This window comes from Marmota marmota, unplaced genomic scaffold, assembly GCF_001458135.2.
Source record: "Marmota marmota marmota unplaced genomic scaffold, marMar, whole genome shotgun sequence".
Classification (NCBI taxonomy): Eukaryota; Metazoa; Chordata; class Mammalia; order Rodentia; family Sciuridae; genus Marmota; species Marmota marmota.
The window spans coordinates 666,616-690,000 of record NW_026000139.1 but is presented as its reverse complement, the minus strand read 5'-3'; the positions used below and the strand labels follow the sequence as shown (position 1 = coordinate 690,000).

At 52.2% G+C, this 23,385-nt stretch overlaps 1 protein-coding gene across 9 annotated transcripts in view; it reads right to left on the bottom strand.

Moving 5' to 3' along the window:
- Positions 1-2,531: 2,531 nt before the first annotated feature.
- Pxn (paxillin) overlaps positions 2,532-23,385 on the bottom strand; it is a 46,202-nt gene continuing 25,348 nt past the window's right edge. The window contains exons 1-15 of one of the 9 annotated variants that reach the window (XM_048785696.1): positions 14,836-15,025; positions 14,370-14,596; positions 13,941-14,056; positions 13,369-13,505; positions 13,078-13,279; positions 12,204-12,339; positions 9,851-10,720; positions 8,270-8,545; positions 7,707-8,006; positions 6,992-7,087; positions 6,557-6,727; positions 6,297-6,470; positions 5,382-5,463; positions 5,096-5,244; positions 2,532-4,655 (exon numbers count right to left, since the gene is read on the bottom strand). In XM_048785696.1, coding sequence (XP_048641653.1) covers positions 4,389-4,655; positions 5,096-5,244; positions 5,382-5,463; positions 6,297-6,470; positions 6,557-6,727; positions 6,992-7,087; positions 7,707-8,006; positions 8,270-8,545; positions 9,851-10,720; positions 12,204-12,339; positions 13,078-13,279; positions 13,369-13,505; positions 13,941-14,056; positions 14,370-14,596; positions 14,836-14,968 — 3,336 coding nt within the window. In that variant the 5' untranslated portion in view covers positions 14,969-15,025 and the 3' untranslated portion in view covers positions 2,532-4,388. Of the gene's footprint in view, positions 4,656-5,095; positions 5,245-5,381; positions 5,464-6,296; positions 6,471-6,556; positions 6,728-6,991; positions 7,088-7,706; positions 8,007-8,269; positions 8,546-9,850; positions 10,721-12,203; positions 12,340-13,077; positions 13,280-13,368; positions 13,506-13,940; positions 14,057-14,369; positions 14,597-14,835; positions 15,026-23,385 lie in introns of those variants that run through there. The other 8 variants (XM_048785697.1, XM_048785701.1, XM_048785698.1 and 5 more) reach the window with 8 other exon arrangements.

The window sequence follows — 23,385 nt, the reverse complement described above, 5'->3', positions numbered from 1 at the left end:
AAAAAAAAAAAAAAAAAAAAAAAAAAAAAAAACCTCACTCCTACTCTCCCTCACTCTGCCCCCTCCCCCATACACTTACATCTTCTCACTCATTATATAATTTATTTCATTATTTTTTGTCTGCCTCTTCCTGCAGGAATTCCAACTCCACAAGTGCACAGACTTATGTCCTGTGCGTGGTGTAGTAGACATATAGTAAGTTTTTGCTGAATGAATGAATGCAGGACTTGCAGCTAGATGATTCTGCCACTTACTAGCTGTGATGTCATCTTAAAAAGTGATTCCACCTTGCAGACCCTGTTCCCCCCACCCTTCCCCACCCCTGGTACCAGGGATTGAACCCAGTGAGCCACATCCCCAGCCTCTGCCCCATTTATTTATTTATTTATTTTGGTATTGGGGATTGAACTCAGGGGCACTCGACCACTGAGCCACATCCCCAGCCCTATTTTGTATTTTGAGACAGGGTCTCACTGAGAACCTTCTTAGCACCTTCTAAATTGCTGGGGCTGGCTTTCAACTCACGATTCTCCAGCCTCAGCCTCCCGAACCACTGGGATTACAGGCTTGTGCCACCATGCCCAGCCCCCAGTCCCTTTTTAATATTATATTAGAGACAGGATCTCACTGAGTTGCTTTAGGACCTCACTGAGTTGCTGAGACTTGAACTGGCGATCCTCCTGCCTCAGTCTCCCAAGCCACTGGGATTATAGATGTTCACCCCTGCACCCCGCCTATTTCCCATTCTTTAACTGTAAAACAGGGATAATAATTATACCCACATTCTAGCATTGTTATGAGGATTAATTATATGTTAAGACAACATATTTCCTGGGATAGAAGAAAGTCAATAAATGTTAGCTTATAATTACATTGAACAGTTATTTCAATAATTGTATTATTTGAATAATTGTACAATAAAAATTTGGGGATGTTTCACCCTATCTTCACCCTCTTCACTTGACCAATTTAGATATTTCCAATGAGTTTACTGGACCATATATGACCAACAAACAGTTGGCTATAACTGTATACAGTCCCAAGTTCTGTGTCTAGAAATTTTCCCCCAGCAAGGCTGGTCTAAAGGTGAAGTTCTGACATGCCTATCTTGCATCTAATTTTATTATGGTGCCTCCTTGGATAGATATTCATGAAGCCATCTTTTTGCATCACAGTTAACAGGAACTATTCCCAGACCTGACCAAATCCATCTACAGGAGTGGGATCCATGAATGTGTATTTTAATTTTTTGTATATGTGGTGGTGCTGGGGATTGAACCCAAGATCTCAAAATATGCTAGACAAGTGCTCTACCACTGAGCCATACCTTCAACCCTTGTATTTTGTTTTTAAGTTTCCTAATGCTTCTCATGATCAGCCCAATTTGAGAACGTCTAGATTACTGCTAAGATTTCTTTTTAATGACAATGTATTTCTGCACACTCAGCATTGTGTTAAATACTTTATGCACAGTCCTAATAGTAAATCTTTACAACAACCCTCTGAGGAGGTAAAATATTAGTATTCCCATTTTATTCATCAGAAAACTCAACAGAGACATAAATAATTTGCCCAGCCAATAAATGGTGGTTTCAGAACTGAAATCCAGGACAAGTTCAAAGCCCATGGGCCTCAATATGCTATACAGTCCCTTCCAAACCCTGAGTCAGTACCCTCTAAGTGCACTTTTCCAACATACATACTCTCATGGTAAATTTCCAAGGACATCCTGTCTCTGACAATATATCTAATTGCAGCACTTCAATATAATGATACCATGAAGACATTAAAAAGTGATGCAGATCCATATTCACTGACATGGAAAATTATCCACAAAGCAATTTTGAGTGAAAAAGCAAATTACAATGAGATGTGCCACAGCTATTCCTATAAACAGAATGACCCCAAGATGGTCTAGAAGAATAAGTTATTATCTTTGGGTGGGGGTTGAAGGTAATGTTCACTTCCGAGGTCACTGTGAAACGACCAGGTTTTAGGCTTGAATTCAACACACTGCTTCTGGAGGACTGTTTCAAATGACAGGGAAACTGAGGCCACAGCTCAAGGTGGAATAATGCCATCCAGACAGCTTGGCTGCCTTGGATCTGGCAAGTGCATAGAGGAGGCATGCAAATATGGACATGACCACAGGGAGGCAGTAGAGAGCCACGTGCAACTGTACGTCAGGGGCATTCTGCCAGGAAGGGGCCGCAGCCAAGGTGTTGGGCGTCTGGCTCCACAGAAACACAGGCAGGGGCAAGTCCTGGGCTCCCATCATGGCTCTGTGGGCCCTGGGGATTGCCTTGTACATGTCAAGATCCTCTCCAACCTCTTTCCACATCTAAATGAGTGGAAAGACACCCACAGGTCCTCAGGGATACCCTCAGCGGATCCATGGGACAGCAGCACATAGTAGAGCTTCCAAGGAAAGAACACTAATGATTTTCCCTCCCTCTGAGTTTGGGGAGGGTTCAGTTTCTCTTCTGGGACCACTTGGTTGTCAGATCACCAAGAAATGGCACTAGCACAGGTGAAAATAATGGCACACTTTATTGGCATAAATCACAGGAATTGAAATGGAAAAGGCCAGGTTAGAAGTTTATAGAGAAAAAAAAAATCAAATGATCAAATAACCATTGACCCAGAGAGTTGACTCCCAGAAACCCCAGTCCCTCTTGGGGAGGGACCTGGAGTGGGTCATTGTAAACAGAGCAGTAAGGCCTGTGGTGGGCGTGGAGATGTCAGACCTTTGGAGGACCTCCCAGACCTAGGCAGCTCCCAGGCCAGCCCCAAGGAAAAGATCCTCTTCTGGGACCGCAGCATACTCAGCCTGTGCTGGGAGGCCTGTGGACAGGTCTGAATCCCTCCCAGTAGACTACTCTGGAGTCCCTTTCCCTTGACCAGGAACCCCAGGCCTGCCTGTTCCTGCTTTATCCTGGGAAAGAGCTCTGGGGCTTCCTGTCGCTTCAGCAGGACCCTGTCCCTCTGCCCCAAATCCTCTCGGGCTCCCTTGCACCAACCTGGGGCCTTCTCCCCAAATTGAAGTGCCAATCCCCCCTGTAAAGGGGGAGGAACCTGTGCCAGTCTCCAGGGAGGGCAGGAAATTTGAGGAAGGAATATGCCCAGTGGAATCAACAAGACCAAAGAGACATTTATGGTCTTCATGGTCAAAATCAGAAACCAATTTTTCCTGAGAAGACAGGAGAAGCCCCAGAGAAGTAGTGAGGAGGCCGAGAATGTTCAGTGGGTTCTTTGTTGCAAAAAAGCTCCTACTCAGACAGGAAGCAGCCCCCCAAGTATACTTTCCCCTTCTCTTCCCTTAGGAACAGGACAGATGAGGTTCAGAATTCCAGGTCCCAAAGGGTCAGACACACTCAGGCCAGTTTGAATTAAGAGCTGCTGGCCTGGGCAGAAAGGAAGGGGTTTCAAAATACAGCAGTTTATAAAACAGTCCTGGTGAACCATGAAGTTACAGAAGAAGAGTCACAGAGCTGCTCCCAGTTCACCTGCTTACGCTAAGAAAAAAATAAAATACAAATTGCTCCCCGAGCCGGTACAAAGCAAACTCCAAGCCAAAGCCATGGTCACTGACAGGACCAGCAGCAGTGGATGAGGAGGAGAATATAAAAGGGAACATCTTTAAAATCTCTTCAAAATCATCTTGTATCGAGAAATAAAAGCAACTTGGGTGACATAATTCAAACCTCAGTGTAGAAATCTATCAAAGTCGGTACAGTGTCCAGGCCCAGACGACACTCCCCACGGGTGCTGTCCCAGGAGATGGAGGAAGTGGCTATAAAACATTATTGCTGGAGAGGCCTTTCTCAGTAGAACCAGAGCAGTTATAAAAGGGGCAGTTGGGAAAGGGGACAGTCACCCAAGCCTGGGAGACTGGAAGGCGAGAGCCCAAGAAACCTGCAGTCCCTTGAGCACTTCCACCCTTGGATGGATGGGTTTATGCTGGCATTGTTTGGAGGGAGCAGGGAACCCCCCAATTCTCTTAGGACAGTTAGACTGTGGTTTGAGGGGATAAGGATAAAAAGAGACTCCATCTAACCCTGCCGGCCCTTCCCTCCCAAGCTCCGCTGCTGAAATACGAGTACAAGATGGCTCCAGTGTGGGTTGCTGGCCGGGCCGGGCAGGTTCATGGGGACACATGTCAGGTGGGATGGAGCCCCCAGCCTCCACCTCCAGGAGGATGAGGAGTGGGCAGCCTGGGGAGAGCTGTAGGAAGAGGAGGGAGGCCCAAGGCTTTGGTGGGGACTGGAGAAGCACGCAGGACCCCCATGCCCCTTGTCCCATCCTGTGCCAGCTGAGGATGAGGGTTCCAGTTTCCACGTCTCTGGGTCACAGTAGCAGTCAGGGCGGCGGGGCTGGGGAAGGGACGCCTAGCAGAAGAGCTTGAGGAAGCAGTTCTGGCAGTAAGGCTTGTCGTTTTGCTCCTTGAAGGTGCCCTTGTTCAGCTGCTTGAGGCAGAAGGCACAGACAAAGTGCTCCGGGTGGAACTTCTTGGCCATGGCGGTGATGCAGCGGCCCGTGATGGGCTTCTGGCAACCAGAGCACAGCGAGCCGCGCCGTTCATGGTAGTGCACCTCGCAGTATGGCTGCCCATCATGCTCGAAGAAGCTGCCGTTGATGAAAGGTGTGAAGCATTCCTGCCAGACAGAGAGGGGGCACACTGGAGGACAGGGGCTCAGGGGCTGGCCCTTCTGGCTGGGCCAGCTCCTGGCGTCATGCACAAGGACAGTCCAGGTCATCACACTCATACTGACCCACCTGCCCAACATTTCCTATGTGCAGAGTGCCGGGCTACGTGCTTGCAGTTAAGGGACCAGCCCAAAGTCGTGCAGCTACTAAGGTCATACCCTGCATTCAAACAAGGTTGGATTCCTGGGTACCTAAGCAGGGGCTGTGACTGTGGGGCCAGAAACTCTGGTGCTGAAAAATGGGATCTGTTCTTGGACTCTGCATCCTAGGTCACTATTTGGATTCACATGTGCATTTAGAAGTTTCCCAAACTTATTTGATCAGAGAACCCTTGCTGGACCCCCAGCTGCCTCTTCCACCCCCTCCAGATGCTTTGAAGGCTCCTTACCCGGCATACAAAGCACTCAGGATGCCAAAGGGTGTTGAGGGCTGAGATGTAGTTCTCCAGGATGGCCCGGGCACAGCCACCACACTTGGGCGCAAACATGTCGAAATAATCCTTTCGGCAATAGGCCTTGCCATCCTTCTCATGGAACCCTGAGGAACAAGGGATTTGGAGCAAGTTTAGGGCCTTCAGAAATGGAGTTATCCTTACCCCAACCTCAGCAGAGTCTCCTAGCCCTCCCCCGACCCTCCGAGGGGGCAGTGGGTTAGTCTTCCAGTCCCTGCCGTACCTTCAGGACCAAAGAAGGCTCCACATTGGGCACAAAAGAAGTGCTCAGGATGCCAAGTCCGGTCAAGGGCCGTCACCACTTTCTGTGAAAGCAAACAGTGGGAATCAAAGTTCAGCTGCCAGCCAGGTGAGGTGGCACCTGCCTGTCATCCTGGCACCTCAGGAAGCTGAGGTAGGAAGATCGCAAGTTCAAAGCCAGCCTCAGCAACAGGGAGGCACTAAGCAACTCAGTGAGACCCTGTCTCTAAATAAAATACAAAATAGGGCTGGGGGGTGGCTCAGTGGTCAAGGGCCCCTGAGTTCAATCTCTGGTCCAAAAAAACAAAAAGAAATCTCAGCTGCCACTCACAACTAAGACTTACGTACCACTGTCCTTCCCACCTTGTTCCCAGCTCATAGCCAATGAGAGTAAAATGCTCCCAACAAGGTCTCTCCTACTTATACTCAAAAACTCAATCTAAGAGTTCAGATTTATTAAAAGATGTGACATGCCAAACCCTCTCTCCTTTAATCCTCACAAAGGACTGAGATCATAGGTTCACTGACTCCTATTTTATAAGTAAAGAGACTTAGGCTCAGAGAGGCGAGGCATTTCCCTAACATCACACAGCAGGAAGAGTGAGACGGCTGCCGTTCAGCTTCATTTGTTGGTCAGCTCCTAATTCCTGGGAGTCTTGGCAGAAGGAATTCTGGACAGAAGTGGAGGGGAGCTGGAGCTACCTAATATGCATCAGGATGACCTGTGGATCAAGCCTGGGTTTGAATCTCAGTTCCACCATTTCTCTGAGCCTACACCCTCTGAGGGCTATGGCAAAGATGAAATGAGCTGATGCGGGCATCGTGCCCAGATAAGGGAAAATCCTGGCTGCCACCCCCGCCCCCTCGTCCCACCACTGTGCCACCAGCATAAGCTCACATCCAGGATGGGACCGTTGCAGTAGTAGCAGCGTGGGGAGAAGAGGTTGTGATAGTCCTTTTCACAGTAGGGCTGTCCATCCCGCTCGAAGAAGTTCCGGGATCCGATCTCTTCCTGGCAGTGGGTGCAGACAAAGTGTTCAGGGTGCCAAGTCTTCCCCATGGCAGTCACAACCTGAGGAGGACGATGGAAGGTGGCTCAGGGAGAGGAGAGGAGAGGAGCGGAGCACAGAGCTCTGTGCCCACCAACCCACTCATCACCTGCCCGGCGATGGGCTTCTTGCAGGCCCCGCAGACTCCTTTGGCAACCGTGGCAACCCCCAACTTGTTCAGGTCAGACTGCAGGCTCCCCAGCATGCTGTCCAGCTGGCTCCCAGGCTTTGGGGGTCCCCCAGGGGGTGAGCTGCTCCCAGTCTTCCCCTGAGCCATGAACTGTGGAGAGAGAGGGGGAGGGGGGCTGGTCAGGACATCTGTGGTACGGGGTCAGCAGGGCATCTTGAAGCACTGCAGCCCGGGGGCTGTACAGGTAGTACCAGTAAGGCAGGGGCCTGGGGAGCCCTAAACGTGGGAGTGACATCCGCAGGCCATCCTGGTGGATGGGGGCTCCCACAGGGACAAAAGAAAGGGCTCGTAGCACCCTGCTGCACCCAGGGAAACACCACAAACAGGAGCTCAGCCCCCGGCCCTGGCACTGACCCCTCCCTCGTCCTGCCCTTCAGGGCTGCTCTGCCTGCCCCCTGGAGGCCAGCTGGAGTGCCACTCTCCATCCGCTCTTTGTTCCAGGCTGTGCATCTTAGATAGGGGAGGAAAAGAGAAGAAACTTTTCTTTAAAAAAACTAAATAAGAGACCTTGTCATCAGGCTCTTTCACACAGGGAATTCAGGATGAGCTACGAGGACCTTTCCCTACTGGCAATACCAAAATCAGGAGACAGAAATCTAGAGAAACCCAGAGAGGAAGGCCCAGGAGAGGGAGGCAAGCCACCCAAAGGCATGGGACGAGAAAGGGAAGTGATTAGGGCCAGAGAGCAAAGAGGCCTCACCAGGTACTGGGCCTATGGACCGGAAGGGGTAGAGATGGGCTTTGGTTCCACTCTGGAATGAATTCCTCTGTGTCAATACCCGGAGGAAGAAGGGAGGGGCGGGCAGAAGGGAAGCCTCACAGGAAAGCAAGAAGTCAGTTGATTTCCTGAGAGGTGTGGCCAGGGTCAAGGTCTAGGGAAGGACTGTGGTGGTTCATGTGCTGGGGCTGTGGATGGAGGGAAACCCCTGTGTGTGTGTGTGTGTGTGTGTGTGTGTGTGTGCGCGCGCGCGCTTGTGCGTGGCATTTGCCCACATGCAGAGTGGGTGGTGGCGCAGGCACTAGGACAGGGAATGAGCAAGGTCAGTGCTGGGGCCCCTGGGAGGCCTGCCTGCATCGGGGAGAAGAGCGGGTCCTCTTCGGTCTGACAGCCCACGGACCTCACAGTATGGGCTACGCGAGTGGGAGAGGTGGCGCCCTGCCCATCCTCATCACGGGGTGCTTCCCCCGCACTTTGGACCCCAGGAGAACCATGGGTACAAGCTGAGGGCCCCAGAGGGGAGGAAGAGGATAGGGGAGAAGAGCTGCTGGCCGAGGCGTCCTGGAGATGCTGTGGCAAAGGGACAGAAGGAGGAGCCAGAACAGAGATGGTTCTTCTGAGGGGAATGGGAGAATCGGGAGGGAAGACAACCTGGGAAGAGGAAAGGGGGAGAGAGATGAGGGAGACAGAAAAAATCATCAGCCCAGGGAGCAGGGGGACTGGGGAAGTGAGGTCCCAGATCCCCCCAGGCCTTCCCACTCGGGCACCAAAAGTAAGGCCAGCCTCCCAACAAGGCCACAGGATGTAAGTAACCACCCCAACACCCCTAAATCCCTCCTCTGGCCGAGGAGAACCAAGGTAGCATCTGGACACCTGCTGCCCAGGCCCCGACCTGCCCAGCATCTCCTGGCTACCTTCTCTACCAGCTGCCCCCCAGCCCGCCTCCCGCGTGGCTGCACGGTGATGACGACACCCTCAGTCAGCCAGTCCTGCGCGGAGGGCCCTGGTGGCCCCGCGACCTCCTCCACCTCCGGCTGGATGCCCAGTCGGCCCTGCAGCTCTGCGATTAGCTGCTCCTGAGATGGGGTCCTGCTCAGGGTGGCGGGGTCCAGCCGGCGGCGAGGAGAGGGCTCCCGGGACATGGGGTGCGCGTGGCCAGTCTCCCGGCTCCTCCTGATCACAGAGCGGATCTGGGGGTGGAGGGGGAAGCTGTCACTCTCTTTCCAACTCTGAGCTGGCATGATGCCACTCAGTCCACCACACTCAGGAGTCCCAAGGGAAGGGAGGGCAGAACACAATGGCCAGAGAAAAGCCAGGCAGAGGGGGTGGCAGCAGGAGGCAGATGGGGTGGGCTCAGGAGTAGAGGCCCCAGGAGAACCTTCTGGCCCAGCATTTACCTCCAAGTGGGCCTCTGACTTTGGGTAAGACCCTTAACTTCCAGGGACCTCTGTCTCTCCATCTTTAAAATGGGGTAACAGTGTTTTCTTGGCTTCACTTACAGGTTATCAGAGAATTGAGAGGATGTAAGTGAATGCTCTTGACAGGCTTTAAGGCTTTTTCTTTTTGATTTACAATAGAAAAATGCAGGCTTTCCTTTTCAGTAAATCTCTTAATCAGTTTTCTTTTGTGCTTACTTTATTACTTACTTGTTTATAGTTTTTGTTTTGGGTTTTCTTTTGGGGGGGTGGCTCTTCTGTTGTTTTGTTTTGGGAAAGGGCATACAGTTTTAATTAAGCAGGAATAAATAACAACTACAGTAACAGCAGCCATGGCTTGTAGAGGAATCATGTGCTACTTCTACACACTTTCCAAGAATTTTCTCATTCAATCCTCTGGATAACCTTGATGGAAAGCTGTCTTATTATTACCCCATCATAAAGATAAGAAAACAAGTCAGGCATGGTGGTGCATGCCTGCAATCCCAGCAACTAAGGAGGCTAAGACAGGAGGATCACAGGTTCAAGGCCAGCTTCAGAAACTGAGACCCTTTCTCAAAATAAAAATTAAAAAGGACTGGGGATATAGCTCAGTAGTAAAGTGCCTCTGGGTCCCATCCCCAGTACCACACATCCACAAAAAGGGTGGGGGTTGAGAGAGAGAAAAAAACTGAGGCAGAGGGTGGCTGCCCAAGGTCATACAGGTAGCAACCATTGGCCACAATATGGTTTGCATTTAGGTCTACGTGGTTCTGAAGTCCAGCTTTCAACCATTCTGCACATCAGAATGTCAAGGGCAGCTCAACCAAAGGGAAAAGTCTTAAATAAGCAAGAAGTGGGTCCTCACTATGAGGAAAGTCAGGGTCCAGCAGGGCTCTGTTGGCCCCACATGACCCACTTCCAAGCACTAGTGGTCAGGGTCACAGGCCACAGCACCTCAGCATCTGCTGCCCAGGCAGACACATGTGGAGTAGCAGGCTGCATGCAGTTAGCAAGGAGCGGCCCACACTCAGACCTGCCGAGGGCCATGCCTAAGTAGCTGCGCAAGCCAGTGCCTGCCTGGCCAGAGGTAGAAATCCTCTCCGTAGTGTTGGCTATGCCCGTGACCATGGCATGCGGAAGCTCCAGCTGTTCCTTCCTGGCCTTGGCAGCAGCTTCAGTGGTGCCCTCAGGGCTCCTTGGGGTCTCAGGGTCCTGGGTTGGCTCCCTCAGGGTTCCCCTGTGGGGCATCTCTCCATTTAACTGCTCCTTGTGAACCAGGGCAGAGCAGCTGCTTCCCAGCACCCTTGACTCTGGCCTGGATCTCCCCTTCTGCTGGCCATAGTCCTCTGTGAGAGTCCAGGTATCTGGGAAGACGGCCTGACGGTCCACGGCCACCACAGGTGGCTCCTGAGAGTCGCAAGCAGCTCCACGGGGAGCTTCAGTCCTAGATACCTCCAAAGCCCATGGCCATTCCCAAGTGGCAATCTCAGCTGCCTCTGAACACAAAATGTTAGCCGGTGGCCCCTGGGGACCTCCAGGCTCCTGGGACGCTGTGCTCCCAATAGGGGATGGAGTATGGCAGAGGGGAGCCCTGGAAGGCTCACTCATAGGGTTCAGCAGGTCCTTCCCAATTCCATCCTGGCTCTCTGCACCAAATGACCCTGGGCGACCCTCCACAGAGGGAGAGCTTGAGTTGCAGGTGTCACGTGTCACCCTGAAGCCAGCCAAGTCAAGCCAGCTGGGGGCCACGGGAGGTGGAAGACCCTGTCTATTTTCTTCAGTGAAGAGAACTTCTGGGGTGTGGTGTTGGCCTTGAAGGGCGGGTTTAGAGGTGGATGGCAGGAGTACAGAAGGCAGGGGAGGAGAAGGAGGAGGAGCGGTGTGGAGTGGGGATGGAGCTGGGCAGGGCAGCCCCAGGGAGCGCAGGGCCACAGCAGAGGAAGTAGTCTGGAGGAGAGAGACAGGAGAGGGGAGAAAAGAAAGAGCAAGCTGGGGTGAGGTGAGGAAGGACAGTTGCATCAAGGGTTGGGTTGGACTTAGGGCTCAGAGACCCCCCATCTACACTGACCCAGGTGCAAAGGTGAAGCACAGGGGTGACTCTTGAAGACTCAGACCCCCCAAAAAGACTTTCCTGGGCTTCATATCCTGCTTGGCCTTCAAGAAACCCAGGCCAGCAGAAAGCAGCCTTGATGCCATACCCACAGGGCCACCCATAGTGGGTAAGATGAGGTGGATCACAAGGAGACAGGTGGCCACGGAGATCAGTCTCAGGCACAAACCAAGGCAGGGTCAGCCTCTGGCAGCCTGCTCAGTCCTCCTCAGATGGTGGCTCAACTCTTAGCCCTATCCTTCCTAGACAATCCCAGCTTGCCTAACGTCCCCAAGTCCTTGTACTAAGAGCACCACCGAGCACCAGCTGCTGAGCTTCTCTTCACTGGGCCTAGGGACACAGACCATCTCAGAAAGCAGTGACAGCCTTAAGGGCACTGGGGCAGGGCTCCCTCAGGCCAGTGCCTGAACCCAGCTTACTGCCCCTCGCTGACTGCTCAGAACCATGGCACCCAAGACTCACAAGGCCAGGTGCAACCATCAGCCCAGTGTACTCCCATCCTCCAGGGTAAGCCCCCAGACAAAGGACGGAGGAGGTAACATCAGGCCAGGAATGCACTGACCCTTCCCATACCTGCTACACCCAGCCCCCAAGGTCTCCAGCTGACCTATGTGGAAGCAAAGTCAGCAGTTACTGGAGAGTTCTGTCAATATCAATCCCCATCAAGGCACTGCATCCTCTAAATAAAACATCACGGGCTTGCAGGATGGGGAGGCCCAGGAGAGGGGCAGGGCCAAGTCCTGCAGGACCAGCCCAGCCTGGCAGGTTAGGTTTCCCACACGCAGGATTCGTGGGAACTCTGAGGCCCAGTGGCCTGGCCCTGGAGGGACAGGGAAGGGTGGAAGGAGGCTGGCAAGGGAGGCCTGTGAATTCAATTGCCAGAGGCAGAAAGAAAGAGGATGTGTTGAGGACAACTAGCGTGGGAGATGAGGCTCCACGGCAAGTGACCTCTCAGGCATGGGATCCTGAGTCCCACATGGCCCAGCAGAACACACCCTCCCCCACTGAGAGCAGCCATCAACACAGGGCCCTTTGTCCCAGTGTCCTGGCCTCCTGATCCCTCAACCTGGGTGGCTGAGAGTACCCAAGGAGGAAGGAATGTCCCAGCCGAGTGCCTCTCTGCTGCTTTGCAGCTCAGTCCCACAGACTGTCTCGCTTCCCTTCCCCAAATCCTGCCGCCCTGGCAAGGCCAGAATATTTTGGAGTCCCTGACTCAGGGACAAGGCACCCAAACACTGAGGGACCAAGGTCCAGCTGCTCACACTGAGGTAAAGGAAGAGAAGGACGGAAAGCATGGAAGACAGAGGGGCTACAGGGCACCTTAAAATCTGACAGCGAGGCCATCAGCTCGTCCAGCTCCCTGGTGGCAGAGGAGGCCGAGATGCGCGTCTGCTGCTGGCTGGAGGTGACTCTCTGTGGGCTGCTCATCTCGCCCTGGTTCACAGTGATGGCCGGGCTGCAGGGCAGGCATGGTGTCAGTGGGGAGCCCAGAGGCCAGCCCCAAGCTTCACAGGGAACTGTGTCAACACCTCGGCTCTGACTCTGGAGTCCCAAAACCTCAAGCTCAGGGAAAGAGCACCAGTGCCCGGTCTTTCCTGGGGACCCACCACGGGGAGAGGGCTGTCGGCTAGGGGACAGCACTGAGGTGAGCTGACTTGGGAGAAGACAGAGTTCGTACACAGATGTGAGAGTACGATAGCCTAACACTAATAAGAGTTAATGTTATTAAGGACTTGTCACAAATATTACACACTATGAGCCAGAAACCATTCCACGGACTTTATGTGTATTATTGGTCTCAGCTCTGGTGACATAGGTAGTCTTATAGTCTTAGCCCCATTAACCCACAACCACTTATCCCATTTTACAGATGGGGAAACTAAGGCTTGAGAGCTAACACACAGTAACTGGCAGAATCACGACTTAAACCCTGTCGACAACTCTGAAGTCTGTGCTAACAGTCACTAAATTGTAGGTGGCCTCTGTGTGCACAATGTCTGCCTTTTCTGATGGACAGTGGCCAGCTGAAGATAGAAATGATGTCCACACGACTCACCACTGTACTCTCAGGGTCTGGCAAACAACAGGCACTTAAGGGGATGGGTGACACCAGGGCTAAACAACACAACACGGAGCCCAGGGCCAGGCTGAGCAAGATCTGCCCCAGCGTGGGGACAGTCCAGTGGATACTCACACAGGGCTAGGCACAGAGCTCTCCAGTTCATCCAAGAGACTCTCCACACTAGGCCGAACGTCCTCCAGGCCCCGGCCCCCGTTCCGCTTGGGCTTCTCTTTTGTCAGGGGCCCAGCCTTGACTCCCACGGGACTGTTGTTCTCTGGGATGCCATAGTGAGGGCTCAGGGCCCCCGGGAGTGGAGGGCTTGTGTTGGTCTCCTCTTAGAGAGAAGGAAAGAAAAAGGCCGCTTATCCCTTGAGCCCTCTGAGGATCCAGAGGCAGCAGACGGGCCTGGGGAACCAATCCTACCTGCAGGGAAGCCTGGAGAATTATGCTGCACAGCATTCAGTTCTAGCAGCAGACGGTCAAGTTCAGAAAGGTTGCTGCCCAGGGAGGAGCTCATTACGGTGGGTGAAGGCTCGGCTGACTTCTGCTTGTTGGGGAAGCTTTGAGAGCAAAGGGAAGAAGACAGTGAGCGCTGCTCCGCGGCCGGGCACTGGCACTCCCTGGATTCTCAGGAGCACAGAGTGGAGGGGAAACAAAGCAAGACGACAGAGACTAGGGAAGGGATGTGGTAAGGAGGGAGGAGGAAGGAAGTCTTGCTTCAGTTCCTCTACCACAAGGGAACGCTGTGACAGCCCAGCCCATCCGCTACATAGAGATATTAGTGACAAGGTGGACAGGCCAATTAACAGGCATATGAACTGGCCAGGAGCCTTGGGGCCCTCTGTAGGTTAAACCAATAATGCTGGAGGCAGCACCCTCTGAGGACCAGTTGCCATGCCTGGTCCCCAGCCTCAGCTGCCTCCAGCCCAGGGCGGGAGGGGTTCCCAGAATTTCTGAGCAGGAAGAAGGGCGCCTGGGGGGGGATGAGGCTGTACCTGTAGACGTGCTCCTCCTCACTTGCTCGTGAGCACGGAGAACCAACACCGTCCTGGGGGTTGGAGGCACCGGAAGTTTTGGCACTGGAGCCGTACACAGGTGATGGGGATGGAGGCTACGAGAATAAAAGTGCTCAGAGAACTCTCCCAAGGGGAAGGAAAGAATTGGGGACAGGAGGAGCTCGAGTCACCCCCAGGTGGCTCCTGCTCACAGTCAGTCTCACCAGGGAATTTCCACACTCTGACTGGGACACTGGTGATTAATACTTGGTCACTGACCCCCTCACGTGGTGGATGGGATAAGCAGTGTCTGCCAGGGGACAGGCAAGTCCCCTGATCCATTCCTCTACTGGCTCCCCAAGCCTCTGATAGATAAGATCCTTTTGTCCCCAGGGCTTGGGGATTTCCCAGGTCCTGTCCCCACCTTACCTGCTGGTGAATGAGTCGGGAGCCACTGGACTGCCACTGGTCTAAGGGGTCAAGGATTGTGCCATTGAGGGCCTCGCTTGATGGGGGTGGAGGGACAGGGGGTGGCACTGCAATCTCCTGGTAGGTGTGGTTTCCAGTTGGGTAGGAGTAGGGGGGCTCCTCGGACAAAAACACAGGCCGCTTGGAGATGTGGGAGGTGGTGGACTCCAAGTCTGCCAGCAGGGCGTCTGCAGAGAGAAGGCACCAGGAGCAGGTGAGAATAAGGCCCCTGCCTGCCTACACCTCAAGAGTTAATGACTTCTGGGCATCGGCCCCACCCAGGGGAGAGATGACCAGCCTCAGGAGAGGAAGCTGCCAGCCCAAGAGCCTGGCCAAGAACAGGCTCCCAAAGCTGCCCTCTTCTCCCCAAGGCAAGACGGAAGGTGCTCTGGAGCTCACTCGGGGCTACTCCCTGGGGCTCTCCTACCTCTGGGTGTCGGGCACCTGGCTCTGCGTTCCTCCCCACAGGACTGTGCCGCTGGCTGGTGTGAGAAATGCCTTCCTGGAACTCTGACTCTGCAGAGCAACGCAGAGAATGGACAGGAGGGGCCCCACGTCATGGGGAGGGGCCCCTGCGCAGCGCCAGGCCCTCAGTGAACTTCCAAGAGCTTATGCTTCCTAGCCCATGGGTGGGAGGGGACACTGAGCAGTACCTGCCCTCCTGATCTATAGAAGCAGAACCCCAAGTTCTAAGATCCTCCTGAGGCTCCAGGCTGTGGGGTAAGGTGTGTGGGGACACAGGGGCTGGTACAAAGCCAGTGCAGTGGTCCCCACCTCCTGGTAAGCTGGGGGCAGGACTGCTCGGCTGGTTGTTTCTGCAGGAATCTGGCAAGCAGCCTGGCCCCAGAGGTTCCAGGGCCCCACTACTTTGCTTTTAACAGGAGGAGCCGAATCAGGCGAGTGTTAGCGTCCGTTCTCCCGGCACCTGGCAGCTGACAGGAGGGAAAGGTACAGCTGGAAGGGTGGGGGTGGGAACTGCTGACCTTCTCACCTTATCCCCCCACACACACACTCCTGGGACCCTGGACAGGCCCATAGTCTGGACAGGCCAGCTCCAGATGCCACACCCTCATTCCTGCCATGCTCCTGGACTTGCTCACCCTGAGCTCCATGGTGAACTGCTTGATTTCTGGCCCTCAGGATAATCGGTATCAAAAAAGCAATGGCTGCATTTTTTTTTTTTGCCATTTACTAACAACAGGCACAGGGCTGGCGTTTGCATACATGGTCCCAGTTAATCCTCCTAATAACCCAAAAGGTTGAAATTCTGATCTTCCCTATCCAGCTGAGGAAGGTGGGCTTGGGGAGGTGGAGGGATCTGCCCCAGCAACAAAGCCAGTACCTCAGGTAACAAAGCCTGTGACTCCGCAGAAGCCCCAAATCTAAATACCCAGCCTGCACTGCTGTGACCACAAAACGATGCCATGTTGTGGTATAACTTCCTGAATGTCAGGAGCCCAAGATTTGAAGGCTACCAGCCTGATCCTTCCTATCTGCTCTCATCTCTAGCCCCACTTCCCTGAAGAGAAGAGGGAAGTAAGGCCCTCACCCAGGTCTATGGCGCCACACCTTGTCCCAGCTGTCTGCTCTGGTCGCCCACCCACCATAAGCTGGCCACACCTACTCCAGGCTCTTGTCCAGATGGTCAGAGGGGAAGCCTGTTCCAGGGTCCAAGAGCCTGGGTCCTGGTCGCCTACTTCAGAGGAAGACCAGTTCCCACTGCCCTCTCCCACTCCAGGCTCTTTGGGAGAGGTTCGGCTTTTGGTCTCCAGCAAACCAGAACTAGGAGTTGCTACGTATCTAGATAAGAGCAGAAAAGGAACCAGCAGCCTCTCCAGGACCACACTGCTGCCTTGGGTTCCCACTGTGTCCCCATTTCCTCCAGGCCCAACCTAGCAGGGACAGGGCCCCTTCTTCTTCATCATGGGCACAGCTGGGAAACCCCACTGTGGGCTCTCCAGAGCAGACAAGTGCAGCCCTAGGACGGTTGGCCAGAGCAGCCACAATCCTGAAAGCCCAGCAGGGCCAGGGCTTCATCTGTGTTACCTGCCTTCCTCCTCATAATGACACTGACACAGACAGCAAAACCAAGGTTCAGAGGCAGTCATGTCCCCCACTGCCAAAACTAGCTGAGGTGACAACACTGGTCTTTGAACTCAGGTCTCTCGGGCTCCAGACACTCAATGGGAGACAAATGTTCTACCTTCCGTGGTCAACATCTGAATCCCAGTCTACTGCCCCTCACCAAAGCCCCACAGGATGACTGTAAGTCTGGCTTATTGGTTTATAGACTGGATTCTGGTTTAAGGTTTCAACAAAGATGCCTATGTTGGTCAGACTGTTGCTTGAAGGGTGCAGTCCTTGGGTACAGAGACAAGAGAACACTAGAGGGGCTGAACCAGACCTGAGTTCAAGTCCCAGCTCCTCCATCTACTATATTCATGCAGGGCTTCTCTAAGCCTCAGTCTCCTTGGTAAGCAGTGTCTGTATGAAGTTTATTGGGATAGTTAATGCTATAGTACATGGGCAGATCTTATTTGCTTTATGTAATCCAGAAAAAGATCTTCCTCCAAGAAGGGTAGGAGGCAAAGTACTGACTTATCCCCCCAAGTCTTTGCTGGGCAAGACATGAAAACACAACTTTGAGGAGAAAAATACAGTAATACACTAACATTCAAAATGTAGTACGTGTAGCTGTCAGGGAGAAGGTACACTGCCTTCCAGTTTTCTCCAAACCTGTGTCTGCCTGAGTGAGGAACCCCAGCAGGAACCTATGCAAGCCACAGGGTCTCTGGTGTGACTTCCTTCTCTTTCTCCACCTTAGTCCTCACCTGTGACCTGGATAGGGCCTGGTGTCACTGTCTCCCAAAACCCACAAACCTCACAAACCGCTCAAGGAAGGGGTTCAGAAATACAGAAAGGGCCAAGGCATAGATTCTGAGGTTGACTTTGGATTCTGATGGCTGCAGATGCCCACTGTTTCTCCACAGGCTGCAAAATGGTTAAGGGCCAAAGTCTCCTTGCCAGCTCAGTGAACTCCTCCCCTGGCTTGAGTAAACAGTCAGGCCAAGAGCACATAAAGGAATCCACTTGTAGGTAAACCCCATCCCAGGGGGTTCCCCCAAATTTGAGCTATAGCTACAACATTTTTTGCTGTTTTTTGTTTGTTTGTTTGTTTGCTGTTTTTTTTTTTTCTTTTTCTTTTTCTTTTTTTTTTTTTTTTTTTTTTTTNGTCCGCTAGCATTCCTGGGCAAATGATGGTGCAGTGCACCTCAAGTTTCCATACCAGCCCACGGGCACAGGGTGGAGGAAACCAGGGGTCCCCTCATACCCCCAACATAGGCATGTGCCTCAGACTACCCTTTAGATACCCAGGCTGACCCATTGACAGGCAGCACTCAGTAATGGGTTAAAGAGGATCAATGGGGTGGAGCTCAGTGGTAGAGCTCCTACTTAGCATACAGAAAGCTCTGAGTTCAATTCCCAGCAGGAAAGAGAGAGAGAGAGAAAATATAAATCAATGAACCTTTCCACTCCACCCCCAAGCAAAGCAAAGAAAAAAAGTCAGGGTTCTTTCACAAGCTGGGCTTTCTCTACACCAGGCCCAGCCACAATATCTTAGTATGTGATAAAGTCTGTCAAGACCGGAGGACTGGAGCTGGACAGGTGCCAAGAGAGAGAGAGAAAGGTCCATCCAGGATGGTGTGTGAGAGGGAGGAGGAGCCACAGCTATTCCACTCTCCCCTCCAGGCTCTAAGGACACTAGAAGTTATAGCTTGCACAGAAGGATTCCGAGCTACAGTTCTGCTCAGTAGCTGAACTGCTTGGGTAGGTCACTCCAGGTTCTGGTGCCTTGGTTTCCTTGCCTGCCCCATAGGAATGCCACCATTTTACTCACAGGATTAAGATTAAACAAGAAAACAGATATAAAGCACCTACTTAGCACAGGGTTTGAAACAGCCCACTGTCAGTAAGTGGGCCGCATGAAGCACACAGGAGCTCTCTCCCAGAGAAATAAATGTTCAGCCCTAGAAAGAGAAAGCACCTTCCACCCTCTCCTACCCCTGAGGGCAAAGGACACCGCAATATAGTGCTGAACCAACAGGAAGGGCACCATTCTGGCCAAAAGCCTCCTGCCAGATCTTACCCTTGAGCCCACAGCTGAGATAGGTAAATGTGGGGCACTGAGCCAGCTTTCTCATCCCTTCCTAGGGTTTGAAGGTGGCCCTTCCTGGGCCCTTGCCCACCTGGCCCACCTGGCCCACCCTGCCACTCCTCCAATAGCAGCCCCAGTAGTCCAGAAGAGAGATGGTGTCTGGCCACCAGGAATGCCTACACAACCCTACCATGCCTGTAACCTAGGGCCTGGCTGAGGAGAGGCCACAGCAAGCACAAGCCTTGAACACATTCTTTCCACAGGTCAGTTTAACTCAGCTTCCATGGCCCCAGGCAGGGCCTAGACCAGCTTCCTTAGGAAATGACAAGAGGAAGGAGCGGTGAATGTCCTTCTTTAGTTCCTGACAAAGATAGCACAGGGCCTCCACAGCTAAAGGGTGTTCCCAATAGTCCCAGGCCACCGTCTATACCTGTCCTTCTATCAGGTGAAACCTGGACTTCCAGACAGACAGCACCAGCTCTGCAAATGCCCACCCTGAGGGGATTAGAGAAGCCCAGCCTTAGACCCCCTGGTCTGAGCAAGGGAGGATTCAGGCTCCCTGCTGACCACCTGGGCAGTCTCAGTGGCTTCAGATGTCACAGATCTGATGGGCCCCCTTACAGCTACACAGACCCTCATCCCCTTTGGTGAGACTCTTCCAGATTAGGAAGGAGAGCAGGAAGGTAGGTCTTCCCCCTCCCCTGGCCCCAAGTCCCTATCCCCTCCCACATCCCAGGGCACATGAGCAGTTAGAGCAGTAATCTAATCCGCAGCAGGGTGCTTTTACTCTGTGAGTAACACCCTAGGAATGGGGAGCTGGGTATATTTATCCTGATAACCGTCCTGTCCTCAGAGGAAAGGCAGATCTGTGGCCAGTAAGGGCCAATCCACAATTAGGCCAGATCGGCTCTGCCCCCACCCAGTCCAGGGACCTAGGGCCTGGACACTGATTAGGAACTCAAATCTCCAGGAGGGGTCCTCCCTGCCAATTTGGGTTCTTGTCAAACGTCTCCTTTCCAAGAATTAAACTCCAGCGAGCAGGGACCTTGTCTACCTTACTTGATGCTTTATCCCCAGCAGCAAGAATAATGAATGGTTGAGTGACAGAGGGACTGTGAAGAGCAGGAATATGGGGAAGGAGGAGTGGACAGGGAAAATAGCCAGGGCCAAGCAGGAGCCAGGGTGCCATGCTCCAGGCCCAACCTACTGAGTGCCCATCAGTGTACTGGATAACCTCTCTGGATGTCTTCCCTCTCAGTAAAATATCCCCATTCCTGGTAGCAAGCTCTGAGGAAGGGACATCATTATAGGTGGGATTTATACAGCACTTGTGAGCTCTTTGGGAGTTTGTCTAAATCCAAGATACTGCTATTATCTGAACCCCAGACAGGAACTGTTCTCCCTCAGGGAATGGATGAGAAGCCAATCAATACCATAGTGTCATTTAAATATTTAATAGCCATGCCTGCAGGTTATAGAGACTCAGCCACCAAGTCTCCTTCGCTGACTCATGCCTCACTCAACAGGAACTGTCATTTTACTCTCAGCCCTGTAGGAAGTGTGGGCTGGGGGTGACACACAGGAAATGAGGGGGAAAGGCCAGAGAGTTTTCCAATCTGCCAGTGGGGTGTGGGGGGCCTGCTTGTCTGAATAAGGCGGTTCCTTTCTGGCTTCCTCAGTGCCAGAGGCTGGTTTCTTGCCTGCTGACAGGCCCTGCCTTGCAGAGGTTGACACAAGATGAGTGTGCAGACAGGTTCACTTTCTTTATTGGGTACCTGGCTTGTGCCTTGTGTCACAGGGCACAGGTAACAAGAGAGAATAAAGGCTGAAAGGCAACTCAAGAGGTCACCCTGAGCTCCAGGCAGAAGCCCAACTGTGCCAGGTCCCGCCTGCATCAAACACACAGCACCCTTGCAGGGCCCACATACAAGGTGCCTGGCTGCAGGGGCTTCCCTATCAGACTGGGCTCCAGGTGGTTAAGCAGCAGCAGGTGAGAAGAGGTAGAGGAGGCCCGTTCCGACTCTGAGTACATCCACATGCCTGCCACAGCTAGAGGCTCAGCCACACAGTCCAGGATGGCAGAGCAGTGGATTCTCCTCCCTTAAAGAACTCATCCTCACAGCCACGATCACAGTCCTTCTCTCAGAGCCACTCCCTCCCCAGAGTCTCAGAACACCAAGGACACATTTCCTTGGTTAGATTTCATCCACCTCTTCAGGTCTCCCGGAGACTCAGGACCTTTTAAGGTCAAGTCTAGGGCCTCACAAAAGGCCCATCCCAGGGGCTGGGAATGTGGCTCAAGTGGTAGCGTGCTCGTCTGGCATGCGTGCGGCCCGGGTTCGATCCTCAGCGCCACATACCAACAAAGATGTTGTGTCTGCCGATAACTAAAAAAATAAATAAATATTTAAAAAAAAATATATATTTAAAAAAAAAAAAAAAAAAAAAAAAAAAAAAAAAAAAAAAAAAAAAAAAAAANAAGTCAACTGAAGTGGGTTCAAGATGACTCCATGACTGTCAGCCCCACCCACGTATTCCAATGAGCTTTCTTGAGAGAAAACTGGCGAGTGTGCAGAACCCTGAACACACCCCAGGAGTCATTCATAGGATTGAAAACACTATTTCAGATGGTCAGGAGCTCTGAAAAGAAGAGGGGGGAAGGAAAAGAGCCAGCCAGCCAGCTGCCCCCTGGGTGCACTCCCAGTTGACCCTCAATGACACTTTGGCTTCCCTAGAAGCCATTTATACCATTCAGCCCTGGATCTTTTTGGTCTCACAAGATTTGGAAGCCATCTGCTACTTTCAGGGCTCCAAGAAATGCTGGAGCCCCTTGACAGCTGGTGTCACTACAGACAGTTGTCACCTCCTGAATAAGGTCCCATCCCACTGTTCCTTCAATGGGTAAAATATACTCATACACAAAAAAAGTCAGACGGCCTCGAGCCCAGGAGACTCATGTGCTAGAAATGTCCTCAGCAGTTTCAGATTCACTCCAGTCCCTTCCTGCAATTTGTTGTGCTTCCAGGCAAGTAGGTTTGTTGCAGAGCAGGGCGGCTCCAGGGGCCTCTCCCCCTGCTAATCACCAACAGAGGTTAGGAGGGGCTGAGCAGTGAGTCATCACCCACTCCACAGAGACCCGAACAAAAAGTTCAAAAGTTTGCCTGTTCCTGGGATGGGGCCTTTTGTGATGTTTATGGCTTTCGGGGCACTAGTTACCCACTCTTTTGCTAGTCAAAATCTGACTAATGAACACAGCCCAAGAGGACCAGAGACCAGGCCCACACTTCCCTTTTCTCAGGCAATCAATTATTTTCTGAACCGACCCTTACTTCCTCGATTTCCCAGGTTCTCCTTTCCAAAGTACCCTGAACAGTTCAGTCCTCTTTTAGTTCCCACATGTCCTGGTCCCAATGTGGCATTAATTTCCTTCACAGGGCCTCTCTCCATTTAACATGAATCTCCCTTTCTTTCCATCAGCTGCAGCCAATGACATGGACTCAGTCCCTCTTCCCAACTCGCAGACCCCACTCTGGATTTTTTTTTTTTTTAACTCTGTCCCTTCTCACAGACACCACCCATTTGATTTTTGGAACTCCACCTTTTTTGTGTGTGCCCCACACTTCAGTTTCCTATTAGACTGCACGCCCCCTTGTGAGCAGGCACTTCCTTCCCCCTCCAGGATCCCACAGCATGGACACCCTGGTAGGCCTCTCAGAGAGAGCTGGAAAGACTGTGCGCTGAGCAAGGGGCAGTCAACAATACAGTCCCTGGATACCAACTCCACAGAGGCTCAAGTTCCTTATATAAAATGGCAGTATTTGCATATAACCTGTACACACCCTCCCATATACTTAATGGGTTTTTGAGATGGGGTTTCGATCTGTTGCCCAGGCTAGCCTTGAACTTGTGATCCTCCTGCCTCAGCCTCCCAAATAGCTGGGACTACAGTCATATGACAACATATTGGGCTTTCCCATATACTTTAAATCATCTCTAAACTACCTAATACAATGTAAATACTTTGTAGATAATTATTATACTGTATGGTTTAGGGAATAATGACAAGGAAAAAGTCTGTACATGTTTAGTACAGATGCAATTTCAAAAATTTATTTTTTTTCAGCACAGGGGATTGAACTTGGGCAGGGCCTCTCCAACTGACCTACATTCCCCCCCTTCCCTGTTCCTTTTTTTTTAAAGAAAGGGTCTCACTAATTGCTGAGGTTGACCTCAAACTAGCAATCCTCCTGCCTCAACCTCCTGAGTAGCTAGGATTACAGGTGTGTGCGTACCAAAGCAGCAGGCCTGTTTTTTAATATTTTCAGTCTGCAGTTGGGTGAATCTGCAGGTGCGAGACCCACAGATACAGAGAGCAGGCTCATTCTATCGGTGGTTCTTTGCCTACATAGGGCAAATGTGCAACCCGGGGTTGACAATCTGCTCTTGAGCCTTCACTCCCTGCTCAGTCCCCCTCATTGTGACCTGCCTCTCAAACCAGGCTCTCCTTTCCCTTTCCTCAGCCATGGCCCCTATCCTCAATACTTAAAGTGCCCCACTACCACCTCCATTTTTTACCCAAGATGTCCGCACCTCCAGGGGACAGTGGGAGGTCAGGCCCACAGTAAGTCATCTCAGGATAAACCCAGAACACCTTCTGAAGGTCAGATTACACAGAAGCAAGAAACTCAAATCACTATCTTAAATTAAAACAAGCAATGTTATATTTTAAAGCCAAATACAAATTGGAAGTGAGATTGTAAAACTGATAGAGGCTTCAAAGAGACTTTTTGCACATGCACTTGGGGACTTTGGTGGACAGTT